The sequence below is a fragment of the Schistocerca cancellata genome, chromosome 9 (genome assembly GCF_023864275.1).
Source record: "Schistocerca cancellata isolate TAMUIC-IGC-003103 chromosome 9, iqSchCanc2.1, whole genome shotgun sequence".
Taxonomy (NCBI): Eukaryota; Metazoa; Arthropoda; class Insecta; order Orthoptera; family Acrididae; genus Schistocerca; species Schistocerca cancellata.
The window spans coordinates 139562665-139580610 of NC_064634.1; the positions used below are offsets into that span (position 1 = coordinate 139562665).

At 40.6% G+C, this 17946-nt stretch overlaps 1 protein-coding gene across 1 annotated transcript in view; it reads right to left on the reverse strand.

Annotated features, from left to right (window-relative positions):
- Positions 1–2662: 2662 nt before the first annotated feature.
- The window catches only part of LOC126100699 (UDP-glycosyltransferase UGT5-like), a 47432-nt gene continuing 32148 nt past the window's right edge, over positions 2663–17946 (reverse strand). Inside the window, exons 4-6 of the mRNA XM_049911316.1 lie at positions 10421–10643; positions 3670–3889; positions 2663–3535 (exon numbers count right to left, since the gene is read on the reverse strand). Of these exons, the coding sequence (XP_049767273.1) occupies positions 3238–3535; positions 3670–3889; positions 10421–10643 (741 nt within the window). The 3' untranslated portion in view covers positions 2663–3237. The remainder of the gene's footprint in view (positions 3536–3669; positions 3890–10420; positions 10644–17946) is intronic.

Genomic DNA, 17946 nt, shown 5'->3' on the forward strand with positions numbered 1-17946 from the left:
ACTGAACAACCTTCAACATTTAGCTTAAATTCCTGACGTAACCGTGACCACAACATCACAGAATGGTTGGTGCCATGTGAGAATCTGCCTTCTGGCTGTGAAGAACGCTGGCTGGCATAGATTAACGCCCAACAGGTGTAAGTAGGCTGTTTAGGTTTTTATACTGGTAACGCCACGTAGTGCTCTGTATGAGGTATAGGTTATTCTTAGTCAGGGCCATTCTTTTGTAGGGATTGTTGAAAGTCAGATTAAGTTGCGCTAAAAATATTGCGTGTCAGTTTAGTGATGATCAGAATAAGTAAAGAGAGTAATGTCTGAGTACGTTCAGTTTTGCTCAACTGTTTGAAAATCAAATAACGCAAGGGGTTTACCAGCACAATCATTCATTAATTTTTCTAAGGGGATGTTTCACAGGCTACGATTAGGAGTCGGTAGGTGTAAGACCAATCTGAATAACTGACGATTTTCTTGTGACTCCATCCTGTATGAATGCGGAGAAGAGTTAATTATGGATCATTTCCTCATCTGCAAGCTGTGTCCAACTACGGCACACGCTCTCTAACAAAATATGGCAGCAGCCTATGAAGCCCGTGATGTGCTTAAATATTGCCCACACAGCATTCAAAGTGCGTCTTATTATGTGGTACTCGTTTGTAGAAAACTGGTAATGCTTATATTATCAGACTAAAATTATCTATGTATGTGAGCCGTGCCGCGGCTCGCGTTGGTGCTGTTTGTAGGTTTCCGCCCTCTGTTGGAGGCCAGACCGTATCCTTTAGTTGGCATGGTTGCGGTTGTTTGTCTTCTTCTCTTCTTGACTGGGGCCACTCGTTTCGCAAGCGTTGCCTGTCCGTTAGTGGCAGCAGCGACGGTTATCGATATGTAGTAACTGTTGCCCTATTTTTGGGGCGACGTCGTGTTTTTCTGGGTCCTGTGAATGGGCCAGTTCGGTTAGGGACTCAGGAGGAACCAGGTCCGTACAGTACGAGAACTCGCCGTGACTGCTGGTTGCACGCATGGACTGCTGGATGGAAGGGCTGTGGTCACCAGGGTGCACGACCTCGTCGTAAACCGGATCCAGCAAGCTTTAAGATGAGTGCGTTTAAATCCAAGTAGAGCAGAGTCAGTCACCCGTGTGGGCTCTGTAGTACGTATGTCATGATGTGACAGATTATCATCATGCCGTCATGTGGAGTTTAGTGGATCTGCGTATCGATTAGTAATTGAAGATCCCACTGTGTTAAAAGCACTTGGCTCAGTGATTAGACGGTGTGGTAACTCAACTGTGAATTAATAAAGCAGTGAAGAGAATTGTTTCATTCTGCCAACCGTCGTCAGAGTTGTCACAGTAAGTTCAGTATGCGTTTGTGTGCCTAATGAATTTGATGTCACTCATTTGGTACTTGGCTTTGGCTCGCTTTGTGATTGTTTCCGCAATGACGTGTGGTTGCTGATTTTTGGTTGGTTACATTTCGGTTCTGCCTCGCATGCAAATCGAGTGGGTTTTTAGTTACTGCTAGTTTGACTGGTGTTCTGTACCATGACTTATTTGTTCAGATTTTCGGGTTTGTGGAATCGGACTGAAATCTGGTAGTGGTTCCTCTCTCGCTCCAGCGCTCTAAACACAGTATTCTGGGGATTTAGTGCAGACCGCCGGTTCCGGCTTTGGGGTATTGTTCCATCTTTGCATTTGGTTTATCGGACGTCAGGTTGCTTCAGCAAGATTATCATTAGTCATTCGTTACTCTGCCACTAGTCTGAGTTACCATCTTGTGAAGTGAATGCAACTCTTGGATACCTATCTCATCGCTTGCGAAAGTGTTTGTTGCCAGATTTTCTCAGAGGTCGATTCCTGGAGTACCGTCTGTGATTGGTCCCTTGTTTCATTATTGTATTATTTATTACCATACTTTGTAATGCCTACATTAAAGGTTATGTATGTGTAGTTAATATTTCCGGCCGCCTTATGGAATAAATCTAGCACTATATGGGATGTGTTACAAGGTTACCATCATCTTTTTTCACCCGTTTGGTGGTCAGTTGCTTGTTTCTTTTAATTGACCTTTGCTTTTATTTGCTGTTTTACAGCAGGTTTCTGAATTTTTTATGTAATTGCCGTTCCTGGCGTGTAAGGCATTCAGCCGTGATTGTGGTCATTTGCTTAAAAAAATAATTCGATATTTGTATTTTAGCAGCAAGCCTTAAAACGTTATTTACTGCCATTCCTGGCGCCTGATACCTTTTCCTGCGTCTGTGGCCACTTACTTTTTAATATTTCAATACCTGTAAGTTGAAATTGCAGCGAGTTCTTAAACATTCATAATTTATTGCCATATTTGGCGTGTAAGGCCTTCAGCCGTGATCACAGTGGCTTGTTTTTTTAAGCATTATCTGTATCTGTATTTTATGGTGATTTGCTAAATTGTAACGCACTGAAAACACTATTATTAATAACGTGTGGTACTTTTATAGTTATTGTTTCTGGAATTACTGTTTTAAAAATAAATATGTGTAACTGTAAAAGGCAAGCAACAGTAACTGATTACAGCCCCGTCCACAATCGTAAACGAATGCTGACTTCCTTTGACTATCAATTTCACTATGTTTATATTATGTGATGTATGTTTTCAGACACAATTAAATAAAATAAAACTGAGGCACATACGTTGCTGGGGTAGTTATTATTTTATTTACCTATTTCACACGCATTATTACATCGTAATATTACATGCGTATCTGGAATGATCATCAGTGCCGGTGAACGGTTGAGAACTTTGTACAAATTTATCAGTTCAAGAGAAGAGTTCTTCTGGTTATCTCAAATAAATGTGAAATAATGACATTTCTTTCTTATTATCAAGACGATAGTACCCCAGTATGGCAGTGAAATAGTCAGCCTCAGGTACAAGCAAAATATTTCCAGTCAACAAGTGTCACTTCTGCCGGGACAAAGGGTGCCAAAGTGAGTGGTAATTATGTACCAGGCGGGCGCCAGCTCGGAGTGCAGGACGAGTAAGTACTTTATCCAAACAGTACCGTGACGTATCCTTTAGTGTAACTCTGTGGAGGCGCCAGTACAGCCTAGAGGTAAAGGTGTAGGTCAGATTTATGACAGACCACGGAAGTAGCCCGCAGAATTCTTCCGACAACGCATGTTTTTAACGTGATAACTGCGTTCACACACTTCTGGGTCCTACAGCGAAGGGCACGTGCCAGACGGGAGCAGCCCCTGAAAATTTAGTCTCGTTTGGAAACTTTCTTTTTGGTCATTACAGCGGGAACATGCCTAATCGTTCTCAACAGCAGTCGGAGTATCACAGAGACACTAAAGAGAAGTATAACTGTAACTAGAATAATGGCACCAACAACATCTAGTAAGAGCAGCTGGAACCACGAGAGATCAAGAGCCCCTGAACGCATATGTTGAGCTCCTTTGTGCCTTATGACGTATTCTATCCAGTAAACTGCTTTTTCCAGAGGAGTCCTTGGACTGTCATGGAACAGCCGAGATCTGTACTGCACTGCTTCTCGATAACTGGAATCAGTACAGACATATTATTACCAAATCCAGAAAATTAATTCCATATGTTCAATACTAAAACTAGGGAACACTTTATTACATTACAGATCGAACAAAGGAAATTTAAAAGGGACAAATGCTGTTCGTACCTGGAAGTTTCCAGTACTTCACTGACTGCCCAAGTAATTGACTCCAGAGATATGTTTGCAAATGTGATTTTAATTCCAAATCCAAGTTCCTCAGCTCTGTTCATATTGTGGAATTGGTCTGCGAAGACAGGGAATCCTATGACCGGTATTGCATGGTATATTGCCTCTTGAATACTCATGAGACCGCCGTGAGTCATAAATAAACGAACATTCTTATGAGCTGTAACAAAGTTGAGGAAAATTAGTCGCCGGCTCAAACTAAAGTCAATGGCATGTAATATAAAAATTTCAGACCCCCGCTAGGCTTATTTATATGATGATTTTTTAAAATAATTTATCGTTGGCATTTGACACACACACACACACACACACACACACACACACACACACACACACACACACACACAGATCAACAAAAAATCTGCAAAGATGTGAAGGAGTCGTCTTCATGATTAGGAGTAAAATACAAAAATAGACCAGTTTGCAGTAAGAGGGCAACTTAATACCTGAAATGTTCGAATATGTGTGAAACCTTATGGGACTTAAGTGCTAAACTGCTAAGGTCATCAGTCCCTAAGCTTAAACACTACTTAACCTAAATTACCCCAAGGACAAACACACACACCCACGCCCGAGGGAGGACTCGAACCTCCGCCGGGACCAGCCGCACAGTCCATGACTGCAGCGCCTGAGACCGCTCGGCTGATACCGCGCGGCACTTAATACCTGACACAGATATAATATTCTCAAGATGTTGCGAAGTTGGCAGCTCAAGAAATAAAATAGAATAACGTTCAAAAGGAGAAACACGAGTTTTCAAGTTGAAAGGCGTCTCCTATTGAAGACTTCCATCTCATGTATTTGTACAGGACTTGCTAAGCACTTGTATGACTCAAAGACCGTCTAAGCAATATTTCTTTGACCTTTATCGATTTCCGCCGTGAATCCTATGTAGTAAAGATCACACACCACGCACCAGTACTCTGGAAGAGAACGGACAAGTGTAGTGTGGATAGAGTCTTTAGTATATTAGCTGCATCTTCTAAAAGTGCTGCTAATAAAACGCAATCTTTGTTTCGCATTCCCACGAGATTTTACATATGATGCTTCCAGTTTGGTTCCCTAGGTATTTAACTTTGTTGATTTATTGTGTAATCAAAATCTGACGCAAGGTTTTTAGTATTCATGTAGTCGACCGTACACTTTTTAATGTTTAGTATCATTCGCCACTTTTCGTACAGTATAGATGTCTTGTGGAAATCATTTTGTAAATGGTACTACTCCATTAATGACTTTGGCAGACGGTAAACTACATCATCATCTGTAAACAATCGAGGAAGGCTGCTCGGATTGTCTTCTATATTGTTTTTGTGGAATATAAACAGCAGAGGGTCTATAACAATTCGCTGGGCAACGCCAGCTACCAGTTTTGTTTCACTCAATGACTTTCTGTCAGTTACTACGAACTATGACTTTTATGACAAGAAATCGTGAATCCAGTAGTATAATTGCGATGATACTCTACTTGATTACAAGTCGCTTGTGAAAACGGTCTTGATAGCCTTCTTGAAATCTATAAATATGGAATCAATCTGAGATATCTTGTCGATAGCTCTCAGTTCTTTGTGTGAACAAAAAGCCTATTGTATTTCACAAGAACGATATTTTCTGAATCCGTGATGATGTGTCAAAAGATCGCATTCTTCGAGGTATTTCATGTGTTCTAACGGACCTATAATTCAGTGGATTACTCCTATTTCCAGTGTATTGGCTTGACCTGTGCGACTTTCCATTGTTTCCTACTGAAAACTGACGTGAAAAATTTGCGTCTATAATTCAGCGGATTACTTCTATTTCATTTCCTGAGTATTGGTGTGACCTGGGCAACTCTCCCGTCCTTAGATACAGATCTAAGTCGAGTGGGTAGTTGTATAGGATTGCTAATATGAAGCTGTTGCATCAGCGTACCTTGAAAGGAACCGGGTCTGGACCGGGAGACTTGCCTCTGTTCAATGAATTATGTTGTTTTCTACACCGCGAGTATCTACTTATAATGATGAAGCACAGATTAAGTGCAACATGGCAGTAAAACCTCTAAAAGTTTTAGACCAATTAACAAAAAAAATTTTCGTTAGTCTAATAAGCATTCAGACGGCTACAGGATACGTTTTTTAAATATATACAATGTATAAATATATAAATAAATGGGAAATGTTACTAACAAATGTTATGAAAAGTTATTGACCGACACGCTTCAGATTATTACATGACATAGGCTATATGCTTTTTTAAACAAAAATGTACAGATTTCCTGTTAAAACATACTACAAGGGAAATGCTGACCTAAGGAGGGATGCGAAAATGTGCGATTTAATTTTCTTTCTCGCAGTCCGGTTAACTACTATAGTAGGACTATCTCTAGAAAATTTGTTTTTCCCATATATATTCTTTCTCCTTGAACATAATTGTTAACAAAAATTTTATGCATAACAGTATGCTGCTTTGTTTCCTTCCTCACAGTCGGTTTTAACGGAAAACGGAAAAAGAAAGTTGCATTTACGGTTTATCAGTTTGTGATTACGAGACTACGGAATCTGCATCGTCCGAAACTTTCTAATCCTACTCGTTCGCAGATTGAAACCATATGAAATACTGTCTCTGGAGCTACTAACCTCAGAAATCCAGCAGCTAGAGATGTCTCTCTCATACTCCATATGCCAATGAGCCCAGACGATTTATAAAATCATTTTAAGCGACTACAGTTCCCAATCAAAGTTTCTCTTTCAGTATCAATGAACATAGCAGAAGGTGAGAGAGGGGAGGGAGACGATGTAGAGAGACGGGGGGAGGAGGGGGAGGAAATTGAATAGAGAGAGGAAAGGAGGAAATGGTCAGGGAGGCGGACGAGACGGAGATGAAGAGACAGAAGGGGTCGAAAAGATGGAGAGAGAGGGTAGGAGGAGATGGAGAATGTAAAGGGAAAGGAGGAGATGGGTGGAAAGAGGGAGAGGAGAAGGAGGAGATGGACAGAGGGAGCGGGAGAAGAAGATTAGCACGTATATCCTATTACAATACATATTTAGCAAATGCGGAGTGTTGCTGCAATTCGTGGGTAATGTTCTGCGCACATATACACTCTAAGAAAAAAAAAGTCGCGCAAAGAAGGAATTATCCGAATGGGACCGAAATCAGTAGATGTGATAAACATGAACAGACAAACAAATGATTACAATTTCAGAAAAATTGGATGATACATTCAAGAGAAAAGGCTTCACAAACTGAGCTAGGCAACGGCGCGTTCTTCCACCTCTGGCCGTTGTGGAAGTAGTTACTCAACTTGGCACTGACTGAGCGTTGTTGGTTGTCATCTGGGGAGATATCGTGCCAAATTCTGAACAACTGTCGGGTAAGATGGCCAAAATCTTGAGCTGGTTGGACGGCCCCGTCCATAATATTCCAAATGTGCCCAATTGGGGAGAGAGTGGGTGACTTTCCTGGCTAAGGTAGTGTTTGATAAGCACGAAGAAAAGCAGTAGTAACTCTCGCCGTGTGCGGGCGGGCGTTAGATTGCAGAAATGTAGGCCCAGAATGGCCTGCTATGAGGGCAACAAAACGAGGCGTAGAATATCGTCGACGTACCAGGGCCCTCCAACCAGCAACTGGATCTTTGACGATCTAACGCGCCAGTTGGACAGAATTTCGTACAATATCCCTCACGAGGACATCAAATCAACGCTGTCAATCAATGCCAAGTCGAATAACCACTTTGATAAGGGCCAGAGGTGGACCAATGCGTTTTTGACTTTTTCCATTTGTGAAGCTCTTCCTGTTGAGTAAATCATGGATTTTTTTTCTGAAATTGTAATCATTGGTTTGCTGAAAATGTACATCATATCTACCGATTTCCGGACCATTCGGTTAGCTCCTTCGTGGTGCTTCGTTTTCTCTTTTTTATCTTTTTTTGGAATACTTCAATCCGAGCTGCGTGGAACGGAAGAAGAAGAAAACACCACCATGCATCCCTACTGCTGCAGGGTCAAATGTGTTGCGGTGTAGCCACTACACGCAAGTTATGTGAGCTTTTCATCCATAGAAAAGAAATAGCACCTGCTATGAATCAGAAATCACTGCTTCAAGCACAAACAGACAGATCACAGCAACCAAAAATCTAACACAGCACTCAAAATTGTCTATTGAAGTGCTGCTGCAGACAACGTTCTTCGTTCACCGAGGCAGTGAACCGAAAGAAAACACTTATTGTCAGTATGGCTAAATCAGAACTATTGGCCCCAGTGAGAAAAAAGTTTCCCATCTTGTGATACATGATCATCTCAGGATAAAGAAATACATTAACCAGATCGCCTTCGAACTGCGAGCTAACATCCCAACGATGTTCGGGCTCACATGCGGTTCCCTTTCGTCTAAAAGTCTTGGCTCAAACTCGTCTAGGGGTTGAACTGCACGTGTCGCACTACACGCCCTAAATTAGACACTTGTGACGATTTGGTTAAATTGTCTGGCTGATGGCAAGTTTGCGAAATACAAAGTTAACATATAATAACAGTAATAATAATATCGGGAACTAAATCAACGACCCGTAAATGATGTAAGTCACACAGTTGCGATTTGGTTAGAATAATGCTTATTCAGAAAGCAAACTAATAGCGAAAGTGGTCGTATTTAGAGTTACTGTTACACTCGAGCGCATATACATTTGACGCAGTTTGATCATTCACAATCTCATCGCGGAATACAAGTTGTCTACGTGAAAAGTTTGAGTTCACACCAGGCGCGCGGCTGCTCACCGCTCAGAGACGAAGTCCCGCGGTGCCACACAACGCGAAAATTTCAAGTCGTTTCACTTCCTAGCTGCCTAAAGACCGACTGCCCACTTTCGTCTCTCAATCTGAACTGTCCCCTTTGGTGTCTCCAGCCGAACTGTGCCCTTTGGTGTCTAGACCAGAACTCCCTCTGCCCGTCCCCGGTCGCGCTTCCCGCGCGCCGAACATACTCTCTCAACTGACTAGGGCAGTTCCCTTTCCTGAAGATGTCCATCTGAATGGCTACAAGTTATTCTAGATTATTTAACATTTTAACATTTTAAATAACCAACGCTTGACCACTTTCACGTTCTAAATAAAGTAACAATATATTCATTGTTAAATTCTTTTACATAAAACCAATGCAATTTCCTTCTTAACTTTGAATTTCACGGCCAGTAGCCTTGCACCAGTGTGCTTTTGTAAGTAGGCTGTTTATGTGTAGCGCTCTGTATGAAAATCACTGGCTGTGCTGTGTGCAATCTGTGGCTAGTTTGCATTGTTGTCTGCCATTGTAGTGTTGGGCAGCTGGATGTTAACAGCGCGTAGCGTTGCGCAGTTGGAGGTGAGCCGCCAGCAGTGGTGGATGTGGGGAGAGAGATGGCGGAGTTTTGAAATTGGTAATACTGGATATTATGAACTGCTATCTATATTATGATTTTTCAACAGTATTAAGGTAAACACATTGTTTGTTCTCTATCAAAATCTTTCATTTGCTAACTATGCCTATCAGTAGTTAGTGCCTTCCGTAGATTGAATCTTTTATTTAGCTGGCAGTAGTGGCGCTCGCTGTATTGCAGTAGTTCAAGTTACTAAGATTTTTGTGAGGTAAGCGATTTGTGAAACGCATAGGTTAATGTTAGTCAGGGCCATTCTTTTGTAGGGATTTCTGAAAGTCAGATCGCGTTGCGCTAAAAGTATTGTGTGTCAGTTTAAGCGCAGTCCTGTATAATTGTTCTAAGGGGACGTTTCACTTTCTGATAATTAAATAAAGAACAAAAGTAACTATTATGCACTAAACTTTACAACAAATATTCTATTACCTAATGATTCAATAAGGTGTCATGCTGTCATCGCTCAGTGTGTTTTGTGTGGAGGAAACGACGATCTGATGCTTAACTGGAAATAATGCTAATTTAAATTTACTATATATTTTAAACAAATAAAGTCACGGAGTTGATATTTACAATGTCTGTCTTTTTAATTATGCTCTTCTATATAAAATATCGATCGTTCAGATCGATCAAGCATTCAGACTTTAGCAGTCAGGTCTTTGTTGCAAACCTTGTTAATTTCAATTTAACAGTAAATATTATAGATATGATCAATATTGAAATTTTATTGGGATCACCATGAAAATTTATGGAGGAGGGCAGATTAAAATTACTGTGGCTTGTTTCCCTGCATTACTACAGAATTAAATAGTTTTCATAAATGTTTCCCTTTATGGCCGATCTTAGGTCCGCCATATTTAACACTGCTACATCTCCTTGGCCACAAACGGCTGCTACTGGGTTTCCCTATAACGTAGGTTCTCATCTGTCTCCCTCGCACACTACATCGCTTAGGGCTCAATAGACAACAGACGCCTGTGAGTTTCCCATCTCGTGGTGAATATGCGTCCTTTGTGGCACGCGGTCCTGGACTACAGGGTTCATTTCACAATTCCTGTAGGCTCACTCTTTTGGCCATATATTTAAATGAGAGAGCAATTCTCGTTAACTCACAGAACCCAGTAACAGATTTATTGGCTACAACCCACACCAAGACAACTAATGTACATGCAATGAGATGAATACAATCCAACAGAAATATGTTTCTTCAGCATAGATACTAAATAATGACAACGATTACCAATACATGTTCGAAAAAAAGGATATGTCACAGGTTTCGAGACAGTGGTAATTTAGAAAATGCTGCATTTTTCTTACCTAATATATCTTGCTGTGGTAACCATTTGGATGTCATAACATTACTTGGTTGTTTTGGCAGCTCGTCCTCATCGACCTTCCACAATACTCTCTGCTTCAGACGCGAGAAAGCCTCAGCGAAGGCCAATTTCGTCTCGTTTTTCATGTCTGTGCTTTTAACATTGGTGCCAAGACTGAAATATATAGCTCCATTCTCTGCGTCATCAAGAAACTTCTGTATATTCTGTGGAAATACAATTTCAGCGGGTTTTACTTTATAAGTCTTTAGACAGTCAGCACACGGTACAAGTATATAGAAAAGAAGTCAGTCGAATGAAACAACTGTTTTACTGTTGAAGATAAGATCTTCTAGGATATTAGGCCACGTCATGGCCCTCTTTAGTTCCTTCCAGGCGAAGAACGTTTCGACCCCTTTGCTGGGATCCGCTTCAGAATCTACTGACAGTGTTCACCTAACTGTGAACACTAGAATGTCCGGAAGAAACTGAAGAGGACCATGATGCGGCCTAATGTTCTAGAAGATTTGATCTTCAATAACAACAGCTGCGAAAGTCTACATACTTAGACAAGGTTACTGTTACCAGTCACTATGTGTTTGTTTCCAGGACTCGTTTCGCAAGTATAAACATCCATCACGAGGTAGATTTACGTGTATTAATATGGCGTGAATGTGTTGTTACCACTTTGGGGAACTTGTGAAGCTGTGTGGTAGAGAAAAAAAGATTAATTTGATAACGGTTCCTATAGTTTTGTGGCAGTCTTTGTCTGAAAGGATAAACGAAAATATAGATGTAAACATAAGAGAAAAAAAATAAAAATACCTCTAGTGGTCACAAGATCCGTTTCCTATTGTTTCACATCATTTACACTATTCAATTTTGTAAATACTGAAGGGAGCAGAGATGGAATGTAGCAGTTCAAAGACATATGGCAAAGCAAACCACTGTATTCTCATAGCATTGTGAAAGTCTTCGGCTGCACAGATGAACATAAATGTATGTGTAAATATCTCTAGTGGTCACAGACATTGATCTGTCAAGTTGACATAAGTTAATACTTCGTACAAATTTAAGCAATCAGGATGACATGTTAGAAACGTCAATTGTAATAATTATTTTGCGAAGAGTGGCAAAATTAGTATATAAGGAATAATTTACTTGTTATTACTATTTTACATGTTTGTGTGTGCGTGTAATGAGTTTGTATGTGTGTGTGGGAGGGTGGGATTGAGGAGAAGAAAGTGAAAGGTATGAGAAGGAGAGTGCAGGTTTAGCTATGACAGAGTTGTGGGTTGTTAAGAGTACATGTGTCGGTATATCTAAGTGATGGTTGAAGTAATAGATGGGCTATGATTTTAAAGATATTTACATAGTCCTGACCTAGGTAGAAACAGTCACGATCAACACAAAATTTTGCATACAACTGTATAATGTAGTGGATGTCTTATTTTGTTGATATGCGGAAATTTCTGACCAGTATTGTCAGTGGTAAAATATTTTTTTATGCCCTTCCATATTATATATATTGTTCTCGTGGTCTTCAGCCCAAAGACTGGTTTGATGTAGCTCTATGTGCTACACTATCGTGTGCAACCCTCTCGCTTGGTCTCCCTCTGCGATTCCCTCCCCCCCCCCTCCCATTCTTCCCCCCAGTACTAAATTGCTGATCTCCTGATGCCTCAGAATGTATCCCACCAATCGATTCCTTCTTTTAGTCAGTGTGTACCACAAACTTCTGTTCTCCCCAATTCTATTCAGTTCCCCCTCATTAAACACATGATCTACCAATTTTATCTTCAGCTTTCTGCTGTAGCACCACATTTCAAAAGCTTCTATTCTCTCCTTCTCTAAACTGTTTATCGTCCATGTTTCACATCCATACATGGCTACGCTCCATACAAATACATTCAGAAAAGATTTCGTGACACTTAAATCTATACTCGATGATAACAAATTCCTCTTCTTAAGAAACGCTTTCCTTGCCATCGCCAGTGTACATTTTATTTTCTCTCTACTTCGACCATTATCAGTTATTTTGCAGCCCAAATAGTAAAACTCATCTACTTCTTTAAGAGTCTCATTTACTAACCTAATTCCCTCATCATCACCTGATTTCATTCGACTACATTCCATTACCCTCGTTTTGCTTTTGTCGGTGTTCGTCTTATATGCTCCTTGAAAGACACTGTCCATTCCGTGAAACTGTTCTCCCAAGTCGTTTGCTGTCTCTGACAGAATTACAATGTCAGCTTGCCCCTGGATTTTAATTCCTACTCCAAATTTGTCTCTTGTTTCCTTAACTGCTTGTTCAATGTACAGATTGAATAACATCGGGGATAGCCTACAACCCTGTCTCACTTCCTTCTCAACCACTGTTTCCCTTTCATGCCCTCGAATCTTATAACTGCCATCTCATCTCTGTACAAATTGTATATCGCCATTCGCTTCCTGTATTTTATCCCTGCCATGTTTAGAATTTGAGAGTATTCCAGTTAACATTGTCAGAAGCTTTCTCTAAATCTAAAAATGCTATAAAAGTAGGTTAGCTTATCCTTAATCTAGCTTCTAAGATAAATCTTAGGGTCAGTATTGCCTCGCGCGTTTCTTCACCTATACGGAATCCAAAATGATCTTCTCCCAGTTTTTCCATTCGTCTGTATAGAAGTCGTGTTAGCATTTTGAAACCGTGTCTTGTTAAACTGATAGTTAGGTGATTTTCACACCTGTAAGCATCTCCTTGCTTTGGAATTAGAATTATTATTTTCTTCTTGAAGTCTAAGGCTATTTCGCCTGTCTCATACATTTTGACCACCAGATTGAAGAGTTTGGTCATGGCTGGCTCTCCCAAGACTATCAGTAGTTCTAACGGAATGTTTTCTACTCCCGGACCCTTATTTCTACTTAGGTCTTTCAGTGCTCTGTCAAATTTTTGACGCAGTATCATATCTCACGTCTCGTCTACATCCACGTCCTTCTCCATTTCCATAATATTGTCCTCAAGTACATCGCCCTTGTATAGACCCTCTATATATCCTTCCACCTTTTGGCTTTTCCCTGTTTGCTTAGGACCGGTTTACAATCTGAGCTCTTGATATTCATACAGATCTCTTTTCTCCGAAGGTCTCTCTATTTCTTCTGTAGGCGGCATCTATCTTACTTCTAGTGATATGTGCTTCTACATCCTTACATTTGTCCTCTAGCCATCCCTGCTTAGCCATTTTGCACTTCCTGTCTATCTCATTTTTGAGACGTTTGTATTCCTTTTTGCTGCTTCATTTACTGTATTTTTATATTGTCTCCTAACATCTATTAAATTCAATATGTCTTGTTTTAACCAAGGATTTCTACCAGCCCTCTTCTTTTTACCTACTTGATCCCCTGCTGCCTTCACTATTTCATCTCTCAAAGCTACCCATTCTTCTTCTGCTCTATTCTTTTGCCCCGAATACTCCCTCATAAACTCTCTACAACCTATAGTTCTTTCAGTTTACCAGGTCCCATCTCCTTAAAATCCTGCTTTTTTGCAGTTTCTTCAGTTTTAATCCACAGTTCAAAACCAAGAGATTGTGATCATAGTCCATATCTGTCTCTGGAAATGTTTAAAACCTGGTTCCTGAATCCCTCTGTCTTACCATTATATAATCAATCTGTAACCTTCCGGTAACTCCAGGTCTTTGTTTCCTTTTATAGTTAATATAATTATTTCTTTGTAACAAATTGGAATGTAATGCTCTGTTATTTGAACACTGTACATGTCGTCATTTTTGTATATTTATATCCGTGTAAATACTGTGTGTAAGTCGCCCCCCTTTTTATCTCCGTTTGAAATAAATACAAATTTGCAGATAATGTGATGTACGCCGAAGGTGCGATTGTCACGGAGCCAGATATCGATTGCGAGAATCGACACGTAATGTGCGGCGAAACAAGCAACTTTTCCAATACGACATGAAACGAATATCTCGTGTTATGTTAATATGAAGATATGATAGTAATTGCGTCGATTTGATGTATGTAAAAACAGCCTGGAGTTTTACAATGTTGTCGGTATTTTTATTACCTCTACTAAAGTACAGCGGCATAATAAACTCCGAAAGACGAGTTCAATTACGTTTGATAATGGGGCTATGTTGGTAGATGGATGAATGTAAGTGGATTCGTTTTTATTGTCAAAAGTGATAACACATTCGGAGAAGAAGCAAGGCTGTAAATATGATCACAGCTCGTTTCAGTCACAGCAATTAAATCTGTGCTATTAGGTTCCTGCCTAACTATGTCCTCGAAAATCGTGGCACATTGCTGCGACCTAATCAAGCAGTAATAATATTTACAGTCTTGCTCCTCCTCTAAATGTGTTATCACTTTTGATAATAAAAACTGATCCACTTACCTTACCTTGCCTATCCACCCACCCACCTGGCCCCATCATGTAATTAAAAAAAAAAAAACGCTTATCATTTTAAATGGAGACTGCTTGGATGGCTATACACAAAATCCTTGTTGTTCATGTTTTGTCGTTAGAGTTGTAATCTCTGTAAACAAAATCGATTTCTGGCTCCGTACCTTGGATATAGTAGGTGTAGAAGTATGAACAGGAATTTCCCTATAGATGGTGCTAACCACCAGCGTAGGGCCTGTGAGGCCGTGTCTACAGCGCCATCTGCTTCCTGAAACAGCTGACGACAAATGTCAACACACAGTAACCAGAGTTCCATACATCACTATCTGCTCCAAGCCCGTAAACATGTCGAGTCTTGTGCCTACAAACTACGACTGACGGACAGATCGGCTTTTATTATAATTTGAAGAAATGATAACAGAAACCACCAAAAAAGTTTAAAGACAACGAATTGCAGGCCTTATTGGGTGAAGATGATACTCAAACTCAACAGTAACTCGCAGAACATTTCGCTTGAAAGCTATGGGAACGGTGCAAAAAGTGGGAAAATGGGTTCTGCATGAACTGAACGAAAGACAGCAAGCAGATCGAAAAACCACTAGTGAAACGCTGCTCACCAGGTACAAAAGAAAGTTGTTTCTCCATCGAGTAGTTACAGGTGATGAAAACTGGACATATTCTGAGAATCCTAAGAGTCGTAAATCATGGGTGAATCCAGGCAAACCATCCACATACAGGACCAAATCGCTTGGGAAAGAAGACAATGCTCTGTGTTTGGTGGGATCAGAAGGATGTCATTTATTATGAGCTGCTGAAACCTGGTGAAGCCGTTAACACTGATCGCTACCAACAGCAAATGATCGATTTAAATCGAGCATTACGTGAAAAACGACCGGAATATGGAAAAACGCAGCACAGAGTCATATTGCTCTATAATAACCCCCCCCCATCACACACAGATAAACACGTCAGGGAAACGATCGAGGCGTTCAATTGGCGGCCTATTCTCCAGACCTGGCTCCATACGATTATCATCTATTTGCATCACTGGGACACATTCTCGCTGAACAACAATTCAGTTCGTATGAAAGTGTACGAAAATGGCTCGCTGACTGGTTCTCTTCAAAAGAAGAACTGTTATGTTGGCATGGCATTCATAGCCTGTCGGATAGGTGAAATGAAATGATCGTATGGCATTGTTGGCCGGGATATCCCAGTCGTGTCCGGCCGCCAAGTGCAAGTCTTATTTCGGTCGGCGCCACATTTGGCGACTTGCAGCTCTGGTGAGGGTGAAATGATGATGAGGGCAACACAACACCCAGTCCCCGAGCGGAGAAAATCTTCAACCCGGCCGGGAATCGAACCCGGGTGCAGTGAATGGGAGGCAAGCAGGTTGCCACCCAGCTAAGCAGGAGGACTGTCGGAGAGGTTGGAGAAAAATGTGAATGGCAATGAAGGTTATTTTGAATAAAATATTGTTTATCAGTTTCAAACAACAGACGTGAAATTATTGAAACGAAATTTTGGTTTCATACTTCTGCACCTGGTATATGTCTCGCGAGCTTTCTTCCAAATTACCGTTTTGCTGAACAATTGGAAGAGTTTCAACATTACGTTTCTGGCGAACCAGTCATTGTTGAAGTAATGCAAAGAGGGTAATTTGTACAAAGAATCGACAGCAAACAGTTTGGTAAGTTTCTGTATGAATCTTATGGGAAGACGTGTTTGATTTTCGGTTCAGCGAGCCAATCGCAGCGCTGCCCGTCAAGCGAGGAACTCTTGGTGGAGTTTCGATATAGTCTGTCGTATGCTGGTCGCTGTTTAGGTGAGACGTTGCCGAACTGAACGGAGCCGGTCGCTGATTTCCGTGTTTGATAACGTTTCTTATTTACTGGAGTTATCCACGGGTATTGCTTATCATCAAAGTGAGTTTGTTAGGCATTCGTGGACATTTCCATCTCGTGGGAAAATTTTCGCTGATTTACGGAGCAAAGTTGGAATGAACGCGCCGAATGAAATTTTGCTCCGCCTGTCGTTGCTAAGTGTTTGTCTTACGAGATCAGTAAACAAAATACAAATTCAATCATTTAGTAGTCTGAAGAGTAGTTCAATGAACTCATTCACTCTTCCATTCAGATGAGATTGTTGATGTTGTAAACCGTGTATAGAATTACGTTCATATGATGTTTACTAATCTGTCCCACTTGCAAATGTCTTTGTATGTATGAGGGTCATACGTTAGTCTGTTCAGCTGCATTTTGAATTAATTATATAATGTGAAAACAAATATTTTCTCTCGATTAAAGATCCTGGTCAGTGACTTTCAAGTGCGTTGTCATAACTTCTACCCTCCTATCATTACTTGATCGCGGTTTCTGAGACGCAACCTTATCTCTGATAACTGACGCATCTGCTAATTTTCGTGTAACATTTCATGTGAAAGATAGCATCCTGTATTCCAGACATTACGTATTCCCGTTTTACTGCCTGCATTTTACAGCAAATAAGGTAGGCTGCTACTTGGAGGGACGCCGTACGTGGTTCTTCAGAAGTGCTCATGGCCAGTGTTTCATGTTTGGCTGCTATAACCACAGAAACGAGGTTAACATCTCCACTGCACCGCAACTGACAAGTCGGGTTGCCAACGCACATTCATTATTACTGAAATATTAGAGACGATTTGCAGATTCACTTGTGTTTAATTTGTCGATGCTATGCCTACTGTTTTCAATCTATACGATTTACATAGGTGAATTCTGCTCAGTTAACTTTTATTGGTTGCGATTATAAAGTAATTAGCTGGGTCATTATTTGTTTTGTTATAAGGAATAGGTCCTTCAAATCAGGGCACTTCAAAAAGTGCAGACATTTTACGTCTTTAGCTCTCAGGACTAAATAATATTTAATCAAATTATTCATTTTTAAGAAGTAGAACCGCCACATGCTTATACAGGGTCTCCCAACAGGGATGGTCAATATTCAGAGATATGACAGGAACGATCATTCTAAGTAAAAAATAGTAAACCTGGGCTCTAAAATGCATGCCTTAAGACCTATGAGCACTTTTTCATCTTCGCTACTGTGAAACTGTGAACAAGTACTCATAGCTCTTACGGGTGCGTTCTAAA